Below are 27568 nucleotides of genomic sequence, written 5' to 3'. Positions count from 1 at the left end.
TTATCATGCAAACCCACGCACTCTCACACTTCCATTTATTCCACGACTTCTGATGTTTTTTTCTTTTTCTTTTAATCTCTCCTTTCCTTTAGGCTCGCCCTGCTCTGGGGGCTAGCTGCTGAGCATGCTGGGTAAAGCGCCACCAACTACTAGTAGCCTCAACCTGGTGAACTCCGAGGTGTCCGACACCGCAGCCGCCGCCCCGGACGAACGCGACGGCATCACGATGGCCGACCTTGTGGAGAGCCTGGATACCAGGGAGCTGGACATGGGGGAGGCAGAGGAGAACGACTACGATGGAAACTTGGGTGTGTGTGTGTGTGTGTGTGTGTGTGTGTGTGTGTGTGTGTGTATGTTTGCATATTTCCTATCTGTCTCGAGTCATGTGATGTCACAACCGTTTCACCAGATAATAAAACAACACCAAAAAGGAAATATTACGACAATTCAAAGGTCAATTATGAATTAAGAGATTACATTTCCAGAAATGTGACTGTCAGACCATGAAGCAGATTCATCAGTCATGAGCAAGATTGATATGACCAAATATGACCAAAGTATTTGGGATATGATTGCCTCCTGGGAAATGTAAGAAAACACGGCTAAAGGGGAAAAGCTCAAATGTCAGTGTGGAAAATTGACAAATCAAAAAAACTTGTAAATCTTCAAATTGGTATCTGATGGTGCAAGAGTACGAGGACGGATCTTTCCTTTTACACAATTTGGCTCTCACAAACTTCACCAGAGCATGAACCAAAACATTTGACATGCAATTCTTTTTTAAATATTGAAAAAAAGGCTGCATTTTCAGTGATGCTTCCTACTCGCTCCTCTGAAGCCTGAACAACTCCTACATGTACGAGCAGAAGAAGAAAAGAAGACATGCTAACCACCCGCCCCTCTCTTCCTCCTAGGGGACTGTCGTCTCCCGTTTTCGGCGGTGTACGCCACAGTGGGCTTCAAGGAGGCCAACGCCAAGGTCTACCTTCCCACTGTTCCCATTACGGCCCGGATACTAGAGGTGGAGCGCTTCACCACCGCACAGGACCGCTTCAACCTGTCACACCAACGCAGCGTCAACAAGGTACTGCACGCAATGTTTACGGCAATATAGGTTTGCCAAAAAATTCCAGCGCTATCGCTTTATTTCCTTGCACTCCTTACCATTTTATTTTATTTTGGAAAATATAGGGATCGGATGTTAATTGTGAGTCACTCTGGATTAAAGCATCAGCTAAATCTCTCTCGCCCAATGTGTTTGTGTGTGTGTGTGTGTGTGTCTGTCTGTAGTCCCTGCCGGCGGTGTTTAAGATAGAGCTGAAGCACGGTGAGTTCACCTGGGTGGTGAAGAGGAAGGAGAAACATTTCATGGAGCTGCATAGAGAGCTGAGGACGTACAAGACCTTCATGAGGATACCACTGCCGTCACGCAGGTTGGCACACACACACACACACACACACACACACACACACACACACACACACACACACACACACACACACACAGGTTTACACACACACAGGTTTACACTCCCACACGGACGAACACTCAAGATCATTTGTGCTCTATTATACTGCATTTGAAGCGCCAACCAGGAGACGGTTAGCTTAGCTTACCATAAATAGTGGAAACAAGGGGAAACGTCTAGACCGGCTCGGTCCAAAGTTAAATAAATCTGCCAGCACACCTGCTGTTAATCTCATCGATTAACACATTAAATCCCTTTAGTAATGTTTGTTGTAATAAAGGGAGTTTCTTTCCTGTTATAACCCATGATGCAGCTGCCCCCCTCCTCTCTCTCTCTCTGGTGATGTACACACTTGAATGCAAAGGAATGTTGCCCTTGAATGTTAATAGGATTTACTTCTGCTCGACTCCCTCTTTCTCTCTCCCGGTCCGTGATCTTGACTTAATGTTGTTAGAGGAAAAGGTTGAAATAGGATTCTCACAATCGCTTTGCAGGTGCAGTTTTTTTTGCATTTTCCAGTGAAATTAAAAGTCCATCTTACCGTTCTGTGTTCCTGGTTGATGTAACGCAACCGTGACTCAACCTGCAGCCTGTCAATGTATTCAAGCTTTTTCATTTGACTGTTCAAACACCTGCTGGCAGGAAAGAACACTGGAAATGTACTGTTTTTAATTTCAGAGCAGCGACTGATACTGTTAAAAAAAAAGAAAATCTCAAACTTTAAAGGACAAAGTCTGGAACCCCTGTGGTTCACTCTGCAAAAATCATCCCGAATAAAAAGCTTGGCCTTTTGAATTCAACATCTAATTTCCCTCTTTTTTTCTTCTGTTCCCACAAAGCCACACAGTGAGGAGGAGGACGGTGAGGAAGAGCGAGGTCCGGGAGATGCCCTCCCTGCCGAGGGGGGGAGGGGACGAGTTGGTGCGCGACGAGCAGGTCTCCAGCAGGAGGGTACGTCGCAACACTGCCTGCAGCCTTTTTGCCTGTTTTTTGTATTTTGTATTTTTTGGTAAATTCACACTTGTCACATCTTAACTCGTATGGCAAGGAGCTCTCCCCGCTCTCTCTTGTTGCCATCCTCTAAAACCCCTTTCTGAATGTCTGTGTGTGTCTGTTTACGTGCTTTGGATTTTGTTATAAAAATACTCACAGTGGCCAAAATGTAGTGTATGTGTTCCTACAGAGACAGTTAGAAGACTATTTGAACAAGCTGCTGAGGATGGCCATGTACCGCAAATATCACCATACAGTGAGTAATCATACTAAGCACTGCAAACTTAACCACATAATAATAACTGTCAGTTCAAATTCATACTAATCGTGTGTGTGCATTATAAATTAATCTATAGATAGGAGCCAAATATATCATGTCAACTGCCACAGATATCTGGTATGCAATGGACACGTAGATATGAATATGATTAACGGTGTTTTTCAGCGTTTTGCTAAGCGCTAACCTTCTGGTGGAACATTTCGTCTTGACATAGAGCGTTAATGTGTTTACCCACAGCACTGCCAAGCGTCTGCTTTATGTTTACACACTCAATAAACTGCTTATTTAAGGTAGAAAAAAAGGCTTCAAGCCTGTTTAAATGCCCTCAAGATAAATACTGTGAAAAAAGAAGAAGACAATGTTCATTTCTTTCTCTAAATTACACATGGACTCATTATCAGCTCCTTTTAATATTTAGCCCTATGATATGGTAGATTTCTAACAGACTAATACTCGGTTTCGCCATAGCATTCTGCCTATTACGTGCGAACATATTAATACTATAGGACCCATACTGACACATTAATAGATAATATCTGAGCTGTGATGTTGAGATGATTTGGGCTGGGTAACATCGCCTCCAGCTGGATGGTCTGTGTCGCATGACGACCTGCACTGTACAGCATGTATCAGTGTCGTCTCTTCCTGTCTATTCTCAGATGGAGTTCATCGACATCAGCCAGCTGTCGTTCATTCACGACCTGGGGCCAAAAGGACTGTGAGCGTTTTCTCTTCTTTCAATCCCTTTTTTTTCTTCTTCCCATCTGTAAAAACAGTCGGATAACAGGTGGATAAACATTCAACAGTTCACAGCAGAGTGAAGCACATGAGCTGAAATCTAGAAGATCACAATGTCACTTTTTTACACACATCCTAGCCTCCGACTTTGTTTTTTACCCTCCTGACATCCCATATTATTATTTTTTTAAGATACTTAACTTTTTTTCGTCTGCCTCTTCCAGAGAAGGGATGATCTACAAGCGCTCAGGTGGACATCGTATCCCTGGAATGAACTGCTGCGGTCACAGCCAGGCCTGCTACCGCTGGTCCAAACGGTGCGTGGTCCCCTCTGCCCCCCCATTGTTTAGTTGCCATGTTCACACAATATTTAACTCTGCTTTTGCTTCTTGTAATCAATCAACAGTTTAAATACGTCCAGCAGTAACTTGATGGTAATTCTAATGTAGGGAGAAGTGTACAATCTAATGTAAATCTGTAAATCTAATATAGGGGAGAAATTTTGCCAAAAGATATCGTCATGAAACATCCACAGTTAATTACTTTACATTAAGATGGGTATTGTCATATTTATTTAGATTTGCAAATTAAGCATTGTGTTATCAAATCTGTGCTAATGTGCATACATTTCCAAAACAATTGGATAAAGCCATTTTCAAAATTCTTGTTTCATTTGGTTGACATATTAAAGTCAGAGGGTTTTACATTTTCACATTAGAACTTTAGTTATCTCTTTGTATTACGCCATGAATAAGAAAACAATTATATTTTCGGCATGTTTATTAGGATTAAAATGTTGTATAAATTGGACTTTAAATGATATATGAACAACGTGTAACTGAAGTGGAGATTTCTGGCTCAGAGAAAATATTTCGGAAAAAAAGGCCCATAAAGATATATATTGTAAAATTCCATACATTTTCTCTGCAGATGAATAAGTTAAACAGTGATTTATTATGATTTTATTTAAAATCATATTAACTAACAGATATCACAACGGAACTTCCCAAGTAATTTACATGTTTTTTCTCTTTGTTTACATAATGTATTGAAGAGAAAAACTACAGGCACAAAATGGACAAAGTGCAATACAATAAACACTGTAAATATGTACGATTATTTAATTCAAATTTTTTAGTTTGCTGACAGAACTTTCGGTAGCAGCTTCAGCCCAGCTGCATTGGCACACGCTCGCCTCTCTCTTCATCCGTTTGCCTGTTTATTTCTCTTTTATCACAGCCAAATTATTACGTGAGCAGATTTCTATTGTTGTATTTCTGAAGACAAACACAGAAATATCCCACACGTTTGAAACACGCGGCCCATCCACCTACATTCCCATGGTGACTTTCTTCCTACACCCTTTTCCTTGAATCAAGAACGATAAGAAATGTCTCACAGCAATGAATCGAGATCTGCAGACACACGAATCATACAACCTGATGATGATGATGATGATGAGGTGTGTGTGTGTGTGTGTGTGTGTGTGTGTGTGTGTGTGTGTGTGTGTGTGTGTGTGTGTGTGTGTGTGTGTGTGTGTGTGCGTGTGTGTGTGTGTGTGTGTGTGCGTGTGTGTGTGTGTGTGTGTGTGCGTGTGCGTGCGTGTGTGTGTGTGTGTTTTGTAGCTGGTTGGTGGTGAAGGACTCGTGCCTGTTGTACATGAAGCCAGACTCGGGAGCCATCTCCTTTGTCCTCCTGCTGGATAAAGAGTTCAGCATCAAGATGGACTCCAAAGACACAGAAACCAAACACGGAGTCCGGATTGACAGCCTCTCCAGGTTAGAGTTATATACACATAAGAAAAAAGAAAATCAAAGAAACACATTTGGAAAAAAAAAGAATGTGTACGCTTTTCACACTTTCGAGAGACTTCCCTTCAATCTCCAGAGAGCAGAGGTAACAGAGCAGGGGTCAATTAATGTTTTCAGGTGTAGGTGGAGTGCACTGGAGCATTTTGATGGCCAAAAGACCTTTTATCTGAAAAATTCACTTTTTTGAGAATACCCCCAAAAAACTAGCAGAATTAAGGATACCCAATACATAATAAATAAATAAAAAATACAGTGCAGATAGGAGGTTTTGCACTTTGGCCATCGATTTTCTTCATTAATGAAAACATAGAACATCTGTTTGCTGATTCTTCTGTGTCCATTTGTTGTTCATCATTAATGAATAATTAAAGATGTCTAAACAGTTTTACTGGCCACAACTTGCTCTGGAAATCTCAACCAGTGTTCCCAAAAAAAAGAGGCTAAAAAAAAAAAAAAAATTAACGCTGTTGTAAACAATCTGCTGTTACAGTGTCGATTGTTTTCCTTGAGCTGCTTTTCATTCCAACATCCATAATCTAGGGCTTCACTTTATTTTAGGAATGATTACGGAGCTCTAAAATCTCGTTAAAGGAAAACACAATGCCTGCTTTTATAAACTGATCAGCATGCGTGTGTCAGATGAGGGGGAAACCAAACCCCTCAAAAAGACAGAATTTCCAATTTTGGCACTAATGTGGTTCATGCCAGAGCTCATAACAATGATGACGCCCTCTGTATTTGTGCAGGACCCTGGTGTTTAAGTGCAGCAGCTACAGACACGCGCGCTGGTGGGGTCAGAGCGTCGAGAGCTTCGTGAGACATCATGGGAAGGCGTTCCTCCGAGATCACCGCTGCGGGTCGTTTGCACAGGAGCAGGAAAACATCCCGTCCAAATGGTAAAGACACCGGGACGACTAATGCTGCCGTTTACACACACGCAGAATAAAGAAAAGGAATGCAATGTTTGCAATTTCCCTTTTTTAATTTTTTTTATTGTGGCTTTTCATCTCTACACTAGAATATAAAAATATGTTTAAACAATTCAGTTTGGTAGATTTAATCAGAAAGACCAATAATACTAACACACTATACATACTTTTAAAATGACTTACTCAAGTAGCTTCATAATTCCTCACTGACTTTTCTTTTTTGGCAAGGATCCTGGTATTATAATTTCCACAGTTGTAATCCATTGTAATCACTGATACAACCCATTTAAGTGTGGTTATAAGTTACACTAAGTTGCCATTGTTTGCTGTAAGTAACGTGAACAAATTATTCTTGCAGGAACAACACACAAACCATTGTGAAATAAATTATATTTTACTTGAAGTAAACAATTACCAATTAGAATCAAAACAGGGATTACACTGCATTATAAAAAGGAGTATAATGTATTAACACTATGGGAATTATAATAGTTATATGGGAATTATAATACTATGTGATCCTTGCAAAAAAAAGTCAGTGAGTTACCAGGAACTATGAAGTGTTCTGATTCTGGACCCGTTCAACATTAACAACCATTCAGTCATATTTTAGTTTTACTTATTTATTATACCTTTTACTCTGTGATTACATATGTATTATATTTATTTTGGGCTGGTTTTTCTACCTATGTCTCTTGTTGTGTAATCCTGCACATTTCCCCACTGAAGCATTAGAAAATGCTTAATAATGTGTTATGATAATGGGTATTTATGAGTGCTCATGACTATAATTACGTACTAGAAGCTCATTTGGGTTGATGATGTAATACCGACATGGGCGTCGTAAGTGTCGCCCTCATATATTTTTCCCTCTGTCATCCTGTCTCTGGTAACTATGGAAATGTTCGAGAGGACGACGCAGTCAACTCTTATTCCCTTTTTTTTGTGTTGCATTCTCCCCCCCACCCCAAACTCAGCTGGCAGATTCTGCGATATTGAATCATCATCTGTGTGATAATGTCATTACGTCGTCTTTGTTCTCGGCACGTGGCCCGGAGAGAAAAAAACATGCAAAATGCACATGAGGAGTTATGTCTGTTTTCCACAAGTTACTCAGAGAATCTGCCATGTTTTCACAGGTACGTGAATGGAAAGACGTACATGGAGGACGTGGCTGATGCTCTGGAGGAGGCCAAAGAGGAAATCTTCATCACTGACTGGTGGTGAGTTTCGCCGTGTCCTTTTGTGTGTGAAAATGCTTTGTGTCAAAGATTTCGGTCGAGACACTGAAGTGAGAAGACCAGAAATAAACAGCTCGCTCGGTCTTCAAATCTGCAGCTCCAAAACGAAAGAACACAGTTTTTTTTATTAGTTTTATTTTTTTATTAGTGGACTCAACCAGGAGCCTGTTTCACCAAGCACATTTAACTAAGTCTGGCTCTATTTGAGCTGACATGTAATATGACATTTTCAGCTTGTTCACCTGTCGAGAATAATTGTGGAACACGCGGTAGATGGTTTATTTATGAAGCGATTATACTTTTATTTAACATTTTTATTTAGTTTTTTTAAGTCACAGAATTAACAAACTATTCACTTATTCGTGCCCTTTCTGCCACCAAAACTGAGAAGACAAGTGGAGTAGCAAAATTTGATGGATATTTTGCCCCCCCCCAAAAAAGGACTGAAGAGAATAAATGATTGCTTGATGAGGTTCAGCTTGCTGGAATGTTGCATTTAATCCACCATTCATGAGGCTGTTAGTGTGCTAAACTATATTTATATTCATTTGAAGTTATGTTTTAAACACAGTGGACGGATGCTGTGGCTCACGGGTGGATTGGTCGTCCTGCAACCGCAAGGTAGCTGGTTCGATCCCTGGTCTTTCTGTAGTTTGCATGTTGAAGTGCTCCTGAATGGCTAAGGATGGGTTCAATGCAGATACTTACACCTTGCATTGTTTAGGTTCATTTTTAATTGCTATCCCTCTTCTCTGTTGCCCTTCTTGGTGCATTGCTGTGTATTTAGCGTGGCCGCTTTGTTGTTGGATGTCAATCCCCCCCCCTCGCGATTTCCCCATGTTTCCAATCTTCCTCTATTCTTGGCAATGACGTTCATAAATAAGTAATCTTGGAAGAGCAAGGTAGAGTTGTCATTGTGGCTTCAAAATGTGCCATATTGTAGAACGGTGTCATATAGCTGACTCTTTACATTTGAATAGTCTGTAATCCTTTAATGGTTTGCAAATGGTTTTAACACAAAAGTCCCAAAGGTAATTATATAGGTAATTATGCAGCTGTATGTAGTTACAGTTTGCAGATGACGCTGTATGAACAGTATCAAGTACCAGCTGAAAAACAATATAGAATAGTTGCAGTGGCTTGTTTTAGTATTGGGAAAAACACAGACCATCGTCAGACACCTTCCAGAGAATGAGCTGACAACTTGATACTCTCATACCCAGTTGGAGGAGTACACGCTGTTACATATTGCATTGTGTGTTACCCACAAGTCCTAGCTCTCTGATGGGCAATGCAACGGCACTGCCATAATTACAGCCACGTCCACACGCCCAGGAATAGAAAGACCGTGACAGAAAGATTGTCTCCACATAGTATCTGTTTACACGTCCGCCACGCCCCCTTTTGTCTCTCACTGCCTCTCATTCATTTACTTTCGGGGTTATGTTCCTCCCGTGAGAACTGACTATGTGACCTTTCAGAGGACCTTGATGTACAGTTGTTATGCCTCCCTGCTCCATGTAATCAGGGTTAAGGGTAGAATACGTGTTGAAATGAAGAAAAAACACACTAGAATTGCTGTTCAAAACAAAGATAAATGTAATTCATCTCGTGTAAAAACCTATTTTCACACCTGAGGGTACAGTAACCTTGCAAATGGGTCGGGTGGCGGTGGCAGCAGGCTGACCCAGACTTCCCTCTCCTCCGGAACATTTCTCTAACCCATTCTGGGGGATTCCGAGGCAAGGAAAACTCATTTTGGCCGCTTGTATCCGCGACCTTGTTCTTTCGCTCACGACCTAGAGATCGTGACCGAAAGGTGAGGGTCGGAACGTACACCGACTGGTACATTGAGAGCTTCACCATCTCCGGCTCAACTCCCTCGTCACGGTCCGGTGCAGGCACCTGTTTTTACTGCTGCAGCCTGTCGACCTCTCGCTCCATCTGACCCTCCCTGACCCCGAGATACTTGAACTCCTTCGCTTGCCGTAGGCACTCCGTCCCCACCTCACTCAGACACTCAGCTGCTAAACCGCCCCAGAGGAGGCCAAACAGGACCACGTCGCCTAGATATCCTGTCCATGATAGTCCCGAACAGGCCCGGTGACAAAGGGCAGCCCCGCCGTAGACCAACACCCACCGGGAACGTGTCTGACTTATTGCTAAATCAAATCTAATATCAATAAATAACCAGCTCGCTTTGCACAGTAATGAGACTTTTCCTTTCCTTCTTTCCTTTAAAAAATGTTTTATGGTGTTTCCTAATAAAAAATAAACACTGTTTGTCTCTACTGACACAGTTTTATTATTCCTGGCAGGGTCATTGCAAATATAATAGATTTATGGTCCCTCAGAAGACTGTTCGACGTGACTGAAATCCCTTTAGTCCAAGGCCATAATCACGAGGCTTACCGTCTGAACCAATGAGGCGTCGGCCTAAGTCGGTGACATTGCAGATGCGTAAACTCGGGATGCCAGTGTGAAGGATTCATGAAACTACATCATTATGGCATGTCCTATACAATGTGTTGGAAGCTCCAAAGAGTGAATATGAATATGGTTGTTTATCAAGTAATGGTTGTATCTGTTCCTGTCCCTCTTCTTCACCAGGCTGAGTCCAGAGATCTTTCTGAAGAGACCTGTGGTGGAGGGGAACAGGTGGAGGCTCGACTGCACCCTGAAACGCAAAGCAGTAAGTCTGCATTTGGTTTTCCAACATCATGGGAGAGTAATAACCGACATGTAATGAACACTATAGACTCTGTCCTCATTGTTCTTCCCTTCTATCTCGCCAGCAACAGGGAGTGCGTATCTTTGTGATGTTGTACAAAGAGGTGGAGCTCGCCCTGGGCATCAACTCGGGCTACAGCAAGCGGACCCTCGCTCACCTGCACCCCAACATCAAGGTAACTCAAGGATTGTGGGTAGTGAACTCGCCAAACCAGTTTATTGTAAACACACAATTACATATTTTCCCCTTCTATGTGCTATTCGTCTGAATCCATGTGTTTTACACGATTGTGTCTCAGGTGATGCGTCATCCGGACCACGTCTCCTCCTCTGTCTACCTGTGGGCGCATCACGAGAAGATCGTCGTCATCGACCAATCGGTGGCCTTCGTCGGCGGGATAGACCTGGCGTACGGCCGCTGGGACGACCGGGAGCACCGGCTGACGGACGTCGGCAGCGTGACGCGCTCCGTGGCCCTCGAACAGGTCGGTCACATTAATCAGACTAAATAAAAAAAGGTCCTGTTTCCTGGGCAGAGTTATAGATGCGATGCATCTGGATCTGCATGAATACAGAATATAAAGAGAAAAGACTGTCACAGAGCCTCTTAGTGACTCACACAACTACACAAACCTACACAACTACACCTGACAGTCGAGAAAACAAATCACTTTCTTTAAACAGAAGCTTTGTTGACATTATTTTGTGCTCAAGACGTTTAAAAAACAATGACCATGTTCCCATTAAAAAAAACCTGGATATTCAAATAGTAGTTCCCAGATTACAGTTCGGGGGTTTCCTCAAGCACTGAACTTCTTATGCTATTTTTTCCTAAACTCAAACTGATTCTCATGTGGATAGAATGACAAACATTAGATAGACACGGGCACAGAAAATACACCACATCTTTAATCATGTTCACCCTGCTTTTATTGATCGTATCGACCTTCTCTGTCATTTATAGTAGACTATTTAATAGAGACATCTGTCAATATTATTGCCACAAACTGATCAATCAACACCTCTTTAAAAAAAAGAAAAGAACATTACAGGATGTATTGTCAGGTGTTCTAGATTAGATATTCCTTTATTCATCCCGCAGTGGGGAAATTTACAGGATTACAGCAGCAAACAGGGTAAAGTGCACACAAGACACATAGTACAAAAATCAAAACGAGTAAGTAATATAAATAATAAACGTTAAAAACAGTAATACAAACAGTAAACAATCTACAATAACTGAATGATATATATATATATATATATATCTACATACAGAATAAATATAACTATTTAGAACCGTGTATTAATATTATTTTACAAGTTTGACAAGTTTACAATTGTACTAGCTAAAGGTAGCTAATCTACTAGCACCTGAGCATCCATCCACTGTTGTTTCCGCTCTCCCAGGCCGGCTCCGCTAGCACTCCGTCCAGCAAGGCCGTGACCTCCGTCGATGGCGTCTCCGAGAGCAATGGGCGGGGGACGCCGCCCGGCGACCCGGCGGATTTGCCCAAGCTGAAGGGGATCGGACGCAGCCGGAAGGCTCGCTTCAGTCTGTACAGACACCTGCACAAACACACTCTGCAGCACACGGACAGCGTCAGCAGCGTCGACAGCGCAGGTGTGTAGAAAGAGAGGAGGTATGGATCGGGTGGATGAATGAGAGGCACCCTGTGAAGAACATTGCTCTGCTTTGCACTGTACAGTACAGTCTTTTTACCACAATATTTTCATTGTGTGTGTGTGTGTGTGTGTGTGTGTGTGTGTGTGTGTGTGTGTGTGTGTGTGTGTGTGTGTGTGTGTGTGTGTGTGTGCAGGGAGTGATTCAGTGCAAAGCCTCAAGACGGGTGTTGGAGAGTTGCAGGGAAACACACGCTTCTGGCACGGAAAAGACTACTGCAACTTTGTCTACAGGGACTGGATCCAGTTGGAGAAACCTTTTGATGGTCTGGTATACACACACACACACACACACACACACACACAGACAAGTTTCCCCCATTTCTAGATCTAAAACACATCTCCGAATACAAAGCAGTACTTACTATTGCTCTGAGTATTTTTCTGTTATTTCAGTTTGATGGAAACAAATAGTATTCTGTAAAACTAACATGGGGTGTAACCAAGTAGCATAACACACTTTCTATTCTCCCCCTCTCTGAACCAGACTCTCTGACCCCACTGTGCTCCTTTCTCCCATCTTCTCTCCTTCTGTCTGTTCTTTTTTATGTCCTCAGACTTCATCGACAGGTACACCACTCCCAGAATGCCTTGGCATGACATCGCCTCAGTGGTTCATGGCAGAGCTGCGCGGGACGTGGCCAGGCACTTCATCCAGCGCTGGAACTTCACAAAGGTACTGTTTTAATTGAAGTTTCTTAATCATAGCTTAACTCGTAATACTTGTGTTTTTTTACTGTGGAAAAATCCCGATTTGTTGACTTGTTGAGAAAATTAAATGGAACAATAAATACTAACCTGGCAAAATCTCAGGAACAGTCTGGCTGGCACGGTGGAAAAAATACTTTCATCCTCACACTCATGCTTTCCATGGCATCAGCAGCTGTTTCCTTGTGTTTTCCTGTTTTTTTACTCTTTTCCATTCCTCCTCTTCCTCCATATTTACGCTCTCTCTCTGCCCCATAATTCTCCAACTGTCTGTCTCCTCTACAGATCATGAAGCCAAAGTATCGCTCTCTGTCGTATCCCTTCCTGCTGCCCAAGTCTCACACCAGTGCCAATGACCTCAGATACCAAGTTCCTCACTGTGTCAATGCCAAAGTGCAGGTAAGTGACTGAATACACTAAGTAGCATTTCACTGTTCACTGTGCTCATAAAACACATATTGTGGACATTTCTTTCTTCTTTGTAATTATACAAAATGAGAAAGTGGGGCAAAAACCAACATGCACCGATCCTAAAACCACTGGGAGAAAATGACAGAGAGAACACAAGAACAGTGTAAACTCCCACCTTGCCACAATATTTTCCACATCTCGGTCTGCAAAGCACTGCTGGAGAAAGATAAAAGAGAGTGAGCATTTAAAAACTCTCCACAGGCCAAAGAGTTATATAACTACAAAGCTTTGCACTTGCAGCTGACACTCAAAGGTTTTTAGCCCAAAGGAACCAACCTTTGAGTGAAATGCTAAAATAAGAAGTGCACGAAAATCCCATCACAACCCCATCATGTTGAGATGTGTTGCGTTACTTTTGTTTTGTTCAGTAACGTTTAATAAATATTTGTTTCACTCAAATTGTGTGTCTGTTTTTAAACTGACGCCTCTGTGAACACCATGTACAACTTCTCCATTTGTGTGAACACTAATAATACACACCAATATATATTTTTTAAATATTTTTTTGTATTGTTTTATATTGTTTTTTTAAATAGTATATTATTTTATTGATTTTGTATTTATTATTATTATCTTTTTATTTTATAACCATTACATCTCCTCACATTAATTATTTGCCACCAGTATTGTATTGCTCTCAGTGGCAACAGAACAACTATATGTTAAGTTTATCATAATCCTCCCAAAAAACATTTGTTTTTCCCTGATAATGATCAGTCGTTATTATGTTTTTATGATGTAGGTATGGTTTAACCCTGCCATTTGATTGCTGCAAGACATCCATATTTGTTTTTTAGAATGGCTGCAACAATAACCCTGTTCTGTGTGTGCAAGGTGTTGCGGTCGGCAGCAGACTGGTCGGCAGGTATAAAGTACCACGAGGAGTCCATCCACAATGCCTACATCCAGGTCATCGCTAAGAGCAAACACTACATCTACATCGAGGTAAACCGGCACTGAGGCCAGGATCTGAAAATACAAAAAATACAAAAACGCTAATACTGGGACGTAAAACTGGTATGAGGGTTTGTGTCGATCATTCTGTATGAGTGTTGTTTTCATGATGAAACGCTCCTCTGGTCTGGGACACATTGCACATGTAGAAAACAAAGCCTGAAACGCTTCATTATCTCCCATCAGAACCAGTTCTTCATCAGCTGTGCAGACAACAGGACGGTCTACAACAAAATCGGAGACGCCATCATCGAAAGGATCCTCAGAGCTTACAAGTACTTGCCCCTTTTTTTAGTTTTTTTGATTTGGCTAAGTACAGTAGTACTTGTGGAAGTTGTACATACTGCGTATGCATACAAAAGAAGTCTCTTCTTCTGCTTCTGCTTCTGTTTCTCACAGCCTCACTGTGGCTTTATGTGTTGGCTCACAGGGAGGGGAGGAAGTACCGCGTGTACGTGGTCACCCCGCTGCTCCCCGGCTTCGAGGGCGACATCACCACGGGAGGAGGGAACGCCATTCAGGCCGTCATGCACTTCAACTACAGGTGCACCGCGTGACGCCGACCGCACCTTTTACACTGAAAGAGGAAGAGTGAGGGGAACTGTGAGAAGTGCATGTGGGGAGAGTCACGAGAATTATATAGCGTTGTATTTCTTTCAAGTCAAGGGTGTTTTGATGAGTTTTAATTAATCTCCTTCCTCCTCAGAACCATGATCAGAGGAGAGTACTCAATCATCTCCCAGCTGAAAAAGGAGAGTAAGTACAAAGATAAATTATAACATTTATTTTGAGACCTAATTTTAAGATTAGAGTTGGAAAAGAGCAAATATTGTCCTTATTTCATCCTCTACTCCTCTGGGTTTGGTCTGTCTCCTCTTGTTTCCTATCTCCTGTCTCCTGTCTCCTCTCCTGTTTCCTCTCCTGTCTCCTCTTGTTTCCTCTCCTGTCTCGTCTCGTCTCGTCTCCTCTCCCAGTGGACGACCATTGGATGAACTACATCTCCTTTGCCGGACTTCGGACTCACACGGAGCTGGAGGGACGGCTAGTCACAGAGCTCATCTACGTGCACAGCAAGATGCTCATCGCTGACGACAACACAGTCATCATCGGTCAGTCTTTCTCTTCTTCTGTTGTTCTCACCAACTATGAGACAACTATCCTCTCTGCCTTGACACCACTGAGATGTGATTACATCATATCCTTCACCATGTGTGCAGCTAACAAATGCTCATACGAATACTGTTTAAATATGAAGTGACTTCTGCAACATAACTCCGCTGTGCCCTCTGCTGGACAATAAGGTGCATTACTGTAACTTTTGTCTCCATTTGTATTACCGGTAATTGATATACAGACAATATGTATTATGTCCAATGAAGGCATAAGTTCTTTAACACAAAGTTTATAGAAATATAATAAAATGCTTGTTATTTATAGCAGGATTCCAAATGCTACCACTAAGTCAGATGAATGGAGATTTTTTTTTATTGCAAGACAAGAACTAATAAACAGTACAAAGATGGGACGACAAGAACAGTGAATACAGGCCAGCTAACATCATGTAGTCAGTGTATGGGTCCATTTCGGATGAATATAGGTTGGCATAACTTTTTTTAATTTATATCATCGGGTGAATTTGTGGGCTTTTCTGCTGAGTCCTTAAAAATAATAGATGTTGTTTTTTCTTTATTTCTTTATTTCTTAGTTTTTTCTTTTTTTTTTTTCTTTATTTCTTTTCTTTTGACTTGATTTGCTAAGTTTTTAACAGATGTATTGCCATGGTGAACATTGTGTGCTTAAGTAATTGAGTTCCATCCTTTTGTTCTGCACGTTTGTTTCAGGTTCCGCGAACATCAACGACAGAAGCATGCTGGGTAAACGCGACAGCGAGGTGGCGGTGATTATCGAGGACTCCCAAAAGGTTGCCGCCGTGATGGACGGACAGGAGTACGAAGCTGGACCCTACGCTCTCCAGCTCCGCCTCGAGTGCTTTCGGTGTGTGTGTGTGTGTGTGTGTGTGTGTGTGTGTGTGTGTGTGTGTGTGTGTGTGTGTGTGTGTGTGTGTGTGTGAGAATGAGAGACAGAATAAAAGTTTCATAATGAATGTATTATTTTTCTCATTTGTCTTCTCTCTCTGCCCAGAACCATCCTCGGCGGCCATACCGACACCAGTATTGACATGTCTGACCCTGTCAGCGATCGCTTCTACAAGGAGGTGTGGATGACGACCGCCGGCCGTAACGCCACCATCTACGAGAAGGTAGGAGACGAAGAAGAATTAATTCATCGAGCTGAGAAACACAAATGCCAGAGAGGATTTTTGACAGATAGTGGAACAAGTGTATGTATACATACATACATACATATGAGTCAGCGGGTAAATATGAGAAAGAAAATGTAACGATTCACTGACGAGTTAGGTCAAATGTATAAATGTTGATCATTCTGTTAGATACAATAATTCCCTCCTGTGCTTAGACATTTAAAGACACTAAAACACCAATTAAGGAAATGAAAAAATAGAAAATGTAGACTTTGCTATAAATACTTGCCTCTAGAAAAAACAAACAGATTTATCCTCTGTACAGCAGCCCATTTTGGGACATTCCAGACTCACTTTGTCACTAAAGTCATTTGGATTTTTCCTCAGGAAACCTTGAAAATTTGTGCCAAATATAAAGCAAGTCTGTCCAATAGTTGATGAGATATTTCACCTTTGTACAGACAACTGAGGACATAGAAACTAGAGCTTCAGTTAAGGACAGCAGTGTTTTAACTCCTAAACGTGTATGTTTTTCTGCAGGTGTTTCGTTGCCTTCCTTCGTCCCTGGTGAGGAACATGTCCGAGCTGGAGCAATACCAGTCCAAACCGGGTCTGGCCCAGGCCGACCCGGCCCGCGCTCAGGAGGAGTTGCGCAAAATCCGAGGCTTCTTGGTCCAGTTTCCTCTGGACTTCCTGTCTGAGCAAAACCTCATGCCCTCTGTCGGGACGAAGGAGGCCATGGTCCCGACGGAGATCTGGACATAAAAGGACTCGCTGCCGCCGCCAGTCAGGAATTTATTTCTGGATTGTGGTCATCATCGAATGAGAGATTGTCTGTAACCCGAAGACGAGAGTCTCTCGTGGAATGACGTGACTGCTGGACATCGCCGAAATCTCTTGAATCTGTTTCTACTGAAAAAAAACCCCACTAAACCGTAGGAACAGTTTATTTAAGTCGCATTAACACTTTCGGGACGTATGAAGAACAAAATGACATCGCACTCGAGGACAATGTCTATGACAGGCATGGGAATTTTTAGGGGGTTTTGGGAATCAACTCAACTCTGCACATTTTGACCTTTTAGACTGTCAGAAAAGCTCATGAGAATCTCAAAGGAAGCCAGCTGGAGGCGGCAGTAACAGTTTAATAGGATCACAGAGACGGTGATGATGGAGTTTGTCGTGCATGCCCGTGAGTTAGTGCTGTGTCGGCTGTTTTTACGAGCTCCCGGAGGAAAACGTCGGGACAAGTTTAAAAGCTTCTGCCGTCTACTGTCTCAGATGCATCTTCAAGATCTTTACTGCTCGACAACACTGTGCAGAACCCTGCAGAGACCGTTTTACCGATAGTACAGTGTTGTATGATTCTACTAAATGTGCTATAATGCATGTACCAATCCATCTCTGATTAAAAAAACAACCTCAGAGATATTATATTTTCCGTCAAAGGCATTTTTGTGACATGATTTGAATGAACTTTATTGCAGGAAATCAAAAAGAACTGTGTGGAGCTGAACCCTCCCATGTTCAGAGGGATGAGGAGAAACTGATTATGAGGGGATGTGATCAAAGGCCACAGGGTAAAATGGTCACGTGGCGGTTAACATCAGAGGCCGGATGAGACAATCGGCACAGACTCAGAGGAGTGATGTCCTCCTTGCTCAACAGGTGGTGCTAGTTCCTTAAAGCTACAGTTTCGTGTACAGCAGTTCAACACGGGCCTTTTTTCAGTTCTCCTCTCTTATTTTCCTTGGTCTTGTGGCGACAGCTTTATTTTGAAGTGCTGAAACACGGTCTTTTTGAAACGATGTAAACACCGAAAAATCTGGGGGTTTTCTCCCCATATAGCATGCTATTGATGCAAGAGGCAATGCTGTCATGTGAAGGTACAGTTTTGAAATTGAAATCTCATTACGTTTCCAGTTTGCTGGCAGTTCCAGTGATTTTCTTGATAAGCCTTTTACTCTGAGGGAAATATGAAATGATTCTTTTTGTAAATGTACCACAGCCTGTATCTGTCAAAGGGGAAACTACGTTTTTCGAGGTTATTCTTATGGTGTGTGATCTACAGTGTGGGGCAATTGATGTCATTCGTAGATGTTCGAGGATTTGTTTAGATTTTTATAATATTTTTTAAGTGAGCCAGGACAAGCTATTTCATAGCAAATGGTTGGCTAATGATTCTCGCGAAGGTTATAAAACAATAAAGGCCGTCCTTAGAGCTGCTGCAAGGAAGCTTCCAGTGAATAAAAAGAAATAAAACGCGCTTCATTTGACAGAGATCCACTGTATTCCAAAGAAAGAGCTGCAAAGCCTGTAATTATGTTTGGACGCCCAAACATAAGGTTTGTCCCACACCCAAAAAAAAAACCTGACATCCGCAGACAATAACCGCATTGAATGGGAGCCAATGATGAACGTGTTGTTATTGTATTCTTAATGGGACCAGAACATGTATGAATGTTAACTGAAGTGGTTATGACTGGAGACATCACACCCTTTTCTTTCTACAAAGACAAACACTTTGTACACTTGCTGTATTTGTCACTGCATTATCAATGGGATATAAATCATTTAACATTCTTTAAACATGTTTTTTTGTAAGTACAGCATGGGTTTATGTGGATGGTCGTAGATTTGTAACAAAACCTAAATGTTTCTTTATCATAAGCGTCATCCAGCTATCTTTTCTGTCGATTATCTGTAATGTCAGCTGATCTTGCTTCCTTATTTTTGTACACTTTGTCATTTCTGTCTGTTCATTTAATGCAGTGTAACTCATAATTTAAACGTCTAACAAATAAATGGGCCTTTTGTCTTTTTGTCACAAACCAAGAACCCAGTTAATTAGTGTAAAAACTAACTTTTCTTTATTATTATTATTAAATCTCATGCGCTGCCAATGTTTTGCTTCTATTTTTTTTCTTCATTTCAGCTCTGCAACTTCAATGTAATCGATGCAGAAGTCTCAAATACCAAAGCTATGATGGTGTAAAAGGCACAAACATGGTTAAACTCGCCTATAAAGGTTCTCAAATGCCTCGACTGTGTGAAACAAGCATGCAACTAGTAGTTTGCTGAATTATTTTTTTTCTTCCTGGCAAGCGTCCATGATGTATTCTGTGGAAACGCTGGTCACACACCTGGAAGAAGAACTGCAGGGAACTGACGGGAAACTGATTCCAACTGATTCCTTGGAATCAGTTGGAATCAGTTCTTATTGGAATTCCTTGCTTGTTGTTTGACAGTTGGCGTGCCAGCCACACTTGAATTAGAGCTGATGACTTGTTCAAGGATTCTGAGTCTCTTGTGAGTCCACCAACTTTAGGAAAGTGCAACACAAAATACAAAAAATAAAAGCTTTATATTTTCTAAAATAAAGTAATACAGTACAATTATTAATATCAGTATCTTAAATAAAATGTCTCAACAGCGTCAGTGTCAGTGTGTACACACACAGACACGCACACACGCGCGCTACGTTGTGAGGGGTCGTTGGAAGGAGAAAAAAAAAAGAAGCTAGGGAGTCCCTGCTGCCTCACCAAGCCCCGCCCCGTAAGAGGCGTGGCTTGCCGAGGAGCTAACCCCCCCCCTCCTCTCTCTCTCCGCCTCCATTCACTGGCTGTCACACAGCAGCAGCGGTTCCAGGACGAGAACGAGCACGAGCAGTAATCCACTTTCTTCCGCGGCGCTTCACCTCTCGCTATTCCGTCTCCATCACGCGGACATGGCCCTGGACGTGCGGATGCACGCGGCGCTCCTGCTTCCCGTCCTCCGCGCGTGTGCGCTCTAGCTGTGCGCCCCCGCGGCCCGTGGCACGTCCCGCTGCTGACCTGAGAGCTGTTATTATTTTTTTGGAGACTGTGTGGCAGAGAGGGACCACACAGTCGTGACAGCAAAGGCCGTTTCAGGATATCGGGCAACTGAGAGCAGCTCTTTTTTGGGGGTTATTGTTGCGCCCTCCATCATGGCGAGTGACTCTCCAGCCCGGAGTCTGGACGAAATAGACCTGTCCGCTTTGAGGGTAAGATGGTGTGACATTTAACATCTTTCAAATATGAGAGAGAGAGAGAGAGAGAGAGAGAGAGAGAGAGAGAGAGAGAGAGAATATGAATGAATGCCGCGCGCCTTTCTCCTTCTCTTGCACCTGACAGCGTTCCCTGAATAGCAACCGGCTGCAAGAGGCGGATGTGTCAAATTATAGAGGAAATTACATATATATATATATATATATATATATATATATATATATATATATATATATATATATATATATATAGACATTAACTAACTTGACAGCTGCCTCGCGTATCTGAAGCCTTATCTTCATTCAGCCCAGTCACAGGAGTGTGTGTGTGTGTGTGTGTGTGTGTGTGTGTGTGTGTGTGTGTGTGTGTGTGTGTGTGTGTGTGTGTGTGTGTGTGTGTGTGTGTGTGTGAAAGAGATGCTGAGTTGAGGTTGGAGCTGAGATTCTGCTGACCTGGATAGAGGGGGTTGTGTCAGGCTATTATAGGCCCATCAGCCTTGATTCCAGCACACTGCTGATTCTCTTGTATTGTTTTCATCCCCTATATTACCTGTATTTACCCAGAAGCCCCCACCTTCTACTTCATGGTACACTAGTGTCCCTCCTTGCTGTTTTTGTAGCTTTGTGCTCTGTTAGACCAACCTGTAGTCAGTGTCTCTGCCCTCCATCAAAGCTGAAGCCTTGCATGCTGCAATAGCCAGTTTTCTTTTGTTCATCCGGTGTGTGCTGCAAACCACACAACACAACACAAGACACACTCACAGACAGACACACTCACAGACAGACACGCACACAAACAGCCTCCTGCGCTTGTGTTCATGCACGTTGGGCACGCGGTGTGTTATTCTGAGTGTGATTTTCCTGTTGTATCTGCCTGGCTGCACACATGCAGGTGATGCTGCACATGAGAGAAGGGGTCCAGCTGAAGACCTGTTTGCTGCTCTTAAAAAAACAAAACCCCAACACACACACACACACACACACACACACACACACACACACACACACACACACATAATGCAGTTGTTGTCTGCCTGCAGTCACCTGTTTCCATGTCTGCTTTATTGTGCCTTCGTGTCCTTTTTTTAGACCCTTCATTCGATCTCTTTCTCCCTGTTTGCGTCTCCATGTTTGCTGCAGCCACAACATGCTGCTCTTCCCTTTTGTCAATTTTGTCACCTGGTTTTTGTGAAATTGTTTTCTTCAAATTAAACAATATATTAACTGTTTAAAGTATACGATATCAATAAATACAAAACATTTGACTTCAAATTACAGCTTCAAACTATAAATATATATATATATATATATATATATGTTATTTAAAAAAAACAGACATGCATCAGGTGGCCTGATGAGGACCGAACTCCCCTCAGAAACTGTTGGATTCTACAAACTCTGCTGCTTTAGTGGACTACACGTCATCATTAATATCAACTGGGAAAGCTTTTCTGAACCAAACGGAGCTGCTCTTGAATTCGGCAAACATCAACTGAACCGAGGAATAAACACGTTTCCTAATAATCTCACTTTGTGTCGCAGCTTGGAGCGTTTCTCCTGCAGAGCTCCTAGCTGATGTTCTTGCCAGTCAGCTGCGGTTGGGAGTCAGCCAATGCATGCATGCTTTTCAGAGGCGCGATGTCAAACGCATGTCTCTCACTGTGCTCATATTCAATTTTTTAATAAACCTGTCATGCATTTGAAGGTGTGTATACTACTCTATTGTTTTGGCCCTCTTTTGCAAACACGTATCCTCAAATTCAAGGGAAGCGCATCAAAGAAAATTAGCGTGAGACTTAAGGGTGTTCTGGGTTTCCACAGAAATTTTAGAGGTAGCACGATTATGCCCTCAACATGTCTGGACAGCTTCTATTGAAGTCTCTCTGTCTCTTCGTTGGTATCGTTTCTACTCTTGTTCCCATCTTCCCTGTATTTGGACACACACACACACACACACACACACACACACACACACACACACACACACACACACACACACACACACACGGATGAGCACTCATCACAGACACAGGTTTTCAACGTATACCCACGTCGTCACATTACGTTGACCTCGTGGAGAATAATACACACACACACACACACACACACACACACACACACACACACACATAAAGACACATGTTACATTTAGGGAAATACAATGATTTGCTTTTTTGCAAGTCAGATGAGGAGATCATTTGCGCTCTATTATACTGCATTTGAAGCGACAACCAGGAGACGGTTAGCTTAGCTTACCATAAATAGTGGAAACAACAAATACACACACACACACACACACACACACACACACACACACACACACACACACACACACACACACACACACACACACACACACACACACACACACACACACACACACACACACACATAATGCAGTTGTTGTCTGCCTGCAGTCACCTGTTTCCATGTCTGCTTTATTGTGCCTTCGTGTCCTTTTTTTAGACCCTTCATTCGATCTCTTTCTCCCTGTTTGCGTCTCCATGTTTGCTGCAGCCACAACATGCTGCTCTTCCCTTTTGTCAATTTTGTCACCTGGTTTTTGTGAAATTGTTTTCTTCAAATTAAACAATATATTAACTGTTTAAAGTATACGATATCAATAAATACAAAACATTTGACTTCAAATTACAGCTTCAAACTATAAATATATATATATATATATATATATATATATATATATATATATGTTATTTAAAAAAAACAGACATGCATCAGGTGGCCTGATGAGGACCGAACTCCCCTCAGAAACTGTTGGATTCTACAAACTCTGCTGCTTTAGTGGACTACACGTCATCATTAATATCAACTGGGAAAGCTTTTCTGAACCAAACGGAGCTGCTCTTGAATTCGGCAAACATCAACTGAACCGAGGAATAAACACGTTTCCTAATAATCTCACTTTGTGTCGCAGCTTGGAGCGTTTCTCCTGCAGAGCTCCTAGCTGATGTTCTTGCCAGTCAGCTGCGGTTGGGAGTCAGCCAATGCATGCATGCTTTTCAGAGGCGCGATGTCAAACGCATGTCTCTCACTGTGCTCATATTCAATTTTTTAATAAACCTGTCATGCATTTGAAGGTGTGTATACTACTCTATTGTTTTGGCCCTCTTTTGCAAACACGTATCCTCAAATTCAAGGGAAGCGCATCAAAGAAAATTAGCGTGAGACTTAAGGGTGTTCTGGGTTTCCACAGAAATTTTAGAGGTAGCACGATTATGCCCTCAACATGTCTGGACAGCTTCTATTGAAGTCTCTCTGTCTCTTCGTTGGTATCGTTTCTACTCTTGTTCCCATCTTCCCTGTATTTGGACACACACACACACACACACACACACGGATGAGCACTCATCACAGACACAGGTTTTCAACGTATACCCACGTCGTCACATTACGTTGACCTTGTGGAGAATAATACACACACACACACACACACACACACACACACACACACATAAAGACACATGTTACATTTAGGGAAATACAATGATTTGCTTTTTTGCAAGTCAGATGAGGAGATCATTTGCGCTCTATTATACTGCATTTGAAGCGACAACCAGGAGACGGTTAGCTTAGCTTACCATAAATAGTGGAAACAACAAATACACACACACACACACACACACACACACACACACACACGCTCCAATGAGTGTACAGTCTACCACTGGACTGGCTAGACAGGAAGTAGGTCAGCTGGCTCTGACGAGGTGGGGGGGAGGAGGGGGGGATTATAATACCGGCATTGGTGGCAAGGATGGGGGATTGTGTTTTTGTGTGTATGGACGGGGTGGGGCGTATGGGTGGAGGTCCAGGGGGCCGAGCTTGCTCTTGCACACACACACACACTAAAACAAAGAGAGAGAGAGACATAACTGAGTGGGAAGTGGAGGGAGAAGTAGCTTTTTTTATGTTTGCTGTCTGCACTTTTCCCTTCATGCGCGCGCGCTCTCTCTCCGGCACCTGTGTAGACGCCGCATGTTTCACTCGAGTGGGAAAGGCCAGAGTTAGAGTCCGACACAGACGGATGACTCACAGTGACGACCACAAGGCCACAAGAGGTTATAAAACTCTGTGGCTTTTATACAGGCAGTGTTTTTTATGTAAAGTGATACACACACACACACACTAGGCTCAGCGGCGTCAGAATCACGGGTTCATCCAGTCAGCTGACGAGAGCAACAGATGGCGAACCAGCAGGAACTACAGGCACGGGCAATACACACATGTACTGCGCAGGGACTCAGGTGTGAGGTGAGAGCGCGAGAGCGAGAGAGAGAGAGAATAATCACCTCCTAACGTCTAACCACTTTGCCTTGACCTCTGTGGAAACGTCACGGGGAAAAGGAAAGATGGGAAGGAGAATTCATGAGAAGTTAGGAAAAGACAGCCGCAGTGTTTAGAGAATCCGACTCCACTTTGTAGTTATGATGCGACGGCAGGCGGATGTTAGTGACGTCAGTCTGTCTGCAGCGTTGAAACTACAATGTTGTAGTCCATCTCAGACCACAATAAAGGGCATCTTAAATATTTTGTCCGTGTATTTTTAGTGTTGCGTCATGCAGACGACATAAACAACCCGGTTCATAGTATTACTTTAACAACATAAACAAGTCAGTTCATGGTTTTACTTTATTAACGAGGTTGGAATAGAAATGAGGAGTATGAAAGTGAAACCAAGGTATTTTTTTTTGTACAAAGCTACTAAACTCTCTTTGTTCAGTTTCAGACATGCTGATTTAAATACTAATCCCACTAACGATGTGTGTCATATATGTGTGTCTCATATTTCTTTTATGTTGCTACGGTTTATATGCAGATTATAATCTGATCATAAAAATATGCAGACAACAGTTTATGAAACACCACACAACTCGTGTTGGCTTGATAGTGTTTTATTGTAATGTCAAAACAATCAAAATAGTTGAAAATATGATAATCAGAAACATGACCCAGACTCAAGAGCTCGTCCAGTTTAACCCTTTCATCAAAGCTTCTGTAAAATAAAAGAATGAGGGCTGAAGCTGCAGTTCAACACCAGAGAGAATATCAAATACGTCAGTTTGATCACTTTACAGCAGTTTTCAGAAACGCAACGCAACAAGTTAAGAAGCATGAAGCTCCTTTCCTTTGCGTTTAGAGAGTTCGACCGGCACTTATCATGGCGGCCACTTAGGCACTTCTGGGTCATTTCACTCAGTTAGGACGGTTCCTAACCAAAAAGAACTATTCGACTGCAGCAAGAAGAAGAAGAAGAAGAAGAAGAAGGAGGAGGAGAAGAAGAAGAAGAAGAAGGAGGAGGAGAAGGAGAAGAAGAAGAAGAAGACACTCTAAAACACACGCTAAAAAGACACGCTAAAAGGTGGAGATGTGACCAGTGACTAAAGTAGTCCAAAGCAAAGACCCCTCTCCAGATCCCCTCCTTCTCCATCCCTGTTGCCCAGTAAGGCCACATTCCTCGGGCCCTTCACCATGGACGCCATAGTAACGGGGCCACAGCAGTGCCCAGGGCTTACACAGAGCTTATTCATGAATCGTCTCTATACTGTATAGCAGTCTGTCGCTGAGAAATACCCCCCTCTCCCACTCTGCCAGCCTGATTCTCGTTGACCTACTTCCTGTCCCCTCCCTCCCAAGTCACTGATGAAGCATCAAGTCTTTAATTCTCTGCTACACTTATTCAAGCCTGCAAATCTGCAAAGACTTTGCCGAATTGAATCAGTAATCGCTAAAAATTTTTTATGGAAGTGTCCTTTATGGTTCCTGCTATCACCAGCTGTTTTTAGGTAATTAATTATTCAGTCAATGTCAAATCCAGAAAAGTTTTGATGTCTCCTTTAGGTTGAGTTTCCAGTAAAATAAATAACAGTTTGTGAGCAGATAACCTCGATGAAAGTCAAAGAAAAAGACTTTAGAGAAGCTTTCAATGACTTCATTGATTGGGGGAGAGCTGGCTCTCACTCAGCTGCTCTTGGGCACACAAACACTGAAACAAAGAGAGAGACATAACTGAATGGGAAGTAGAGAGAAAATGCACAAGACCCCACTCCCAAGCTCTTCCTCCCCTCCTCCTATAGCACACAAAGTATTACACGCACACTTGAGATGAAGCGCTCGAAGGAATCATGTGCACGTAAACAAGTCCATAGCGGGAGCTGAATTCCTCACGGTCGTGTCTGACTCGCACGGTAGGAAGGCAAGACGGATGGATAGAAATGATGAGGGAGGGGGGATGGATGACAGGAAAAGGTGTGAGATGACAAGTTGGCAAAGACGGATGTGTTCATTAGCATCGCGGCACAAACTGCGGCGGGCTGTAAATCTGTGATTAAGACTTGACTCCTCTTAATGTGCTGGACGTGTCTGGGTGCGACGCACTGGGAAATACAGCATCCCTTTGTAGAAGCCAGCAGGGGTGGAGCCCTGTTGTTAAGTGTAAGTGGTTTTACGAGAGGCAGACCCGGCCTCAGCATGATTCCTATCATCCTCTTAGGGGTCTCTAATTCAATCCAGCTCACTTCTCTGTAATTCACTTTCTATCGACACTAACTGCTCTCACCTGTTGGCTGCCCAGTGCGCAGAAACATACACGTTATTTACAGTACATATATATATATATATATAGTAATGTGACAGGTTGTCCCTAGGGCAGGCTAGGGTGGGGCAATGCAAGAGAGAGCTGGAAACAGGCACAGTCAGACAGTATACATTTAAATAAAGGTTTATTAATCCATTCCACCAGCAGTTCCTTTTAAATCAAAAACAAAGTCCATGAATAAATATAAAACGTCCCGGGGGAGAAAGGGGTTATCCAACAAAACAAAACTCAATACTGTACAGTCCAAGGTATAGGGTCCTCCTCTTCAGGGTCCTGGGAGCCCTTTCTCCTCCAAGCAGGTGTCAGTCCTCCTGCTCGTCCAGCTCCTTCCCCCTTTGTGCTCTCCCCTGTCCTTTTTCAAGCCTCCCAGCCCTGCCTCAATTAGGGGCCTTAAGCACCTGCAGCTAGGTACGTGGTGAGGCAGTCTGGGAGATGTAGTGTCACCCACGGCGGCCATTTTGTGGTGTGGGCGCTGCTCAGTTGGAATGTAGCGTTCCTCCACAACCTGTCCCCTTGTGATGCCACAATAGATACTTTAGACCTGCAGGACCTGGAGAAGGATGGTGAACCTTTTAAAAAGAATAATTATTAATCATCGACTTTTTCCCCCATTTTGGTGTCTCACATATTGAGCATTTCGTACCTCAAGATATTT

At 42.7% G+C, this 27568-nt stretch overlaps 2 protein-coding genes across 5 annotated transcripts in view; both read left to right on the top strand.

Moving 5' to 3' along the window:
• Nucleotides 1-124: 124 nt before the first annotated feature.
• Nucleotides 125-19152, top strand: pld1a (phospholipase D1a; the record flags this gene model as incomplete). The annotated part of the gene is made up of 25 exons (XM_079229395.1): nt 125-308; nt 915-1084; nt 1291-1433; nt 2309-2420; nt 2653-2718; nt 3402-3460; nt 3705-3797; nt 5106-5258; nt 6038-6187; nt 7360-7443; nt 10072-10153; nt 10257-10367; nt 10491-10676; nt 11602-11815; nt 12012-12140; nt 12432-12550; nt 12868-12981; nt 13888-13998; nt 14194-14282; nt 14438-14551; nt 14714-14763; nt 14982-15116; nt 15849-16002; nt 16150-16267; nt 16811-19152. 25 exons carry the CDS (start codon nt 125-127, stop codon nt 17033-17035), a joined length of 3165 nt encoding a protein of 1054 aa, XP_079085521.1. The 3' UTR covers nt 17036-19152.
• A 1085-nt stretch (nt 19153-20237) lies between these two features.
• Nucleotides 20238-27568, top strand: part of tnika (TRAF2 and NCK interacting kinase a) — a gene marked incomplete at both ends in the record, with an annotated part of 59259 nt that continues 51928 nt past the window's right edge. For all 4 annotated transcript variants that reach the window (XM_079213900.1, XM_079213901.1, XM_079213898.1 and 1 more), the window contains one exon: nt 20238-20294. In XM_079213900.1, coding sequence (XP_079070026.1) covers nt 20238-20294 — 57 coding nt within the window. The remainder of the gene's footprint in view (nt 20295-27568) is intronic.

The sequence above is a fragment of the Taurulus bubalis genome (genome assembly GCF_910589615.1).
Source record: "Taurulus bubalis genome assembly, chromosome: 1".
NCBI lineage: Eukaryota > Metazoa > Chordata > Actinopteri > Perciformes > Cottidae > Taurulus > Taurulus bubalis.
Note: the sequence above shows the minus strand (reverse complement) of the source record. Positions and strands in the feature narration are given on the sequence as shown.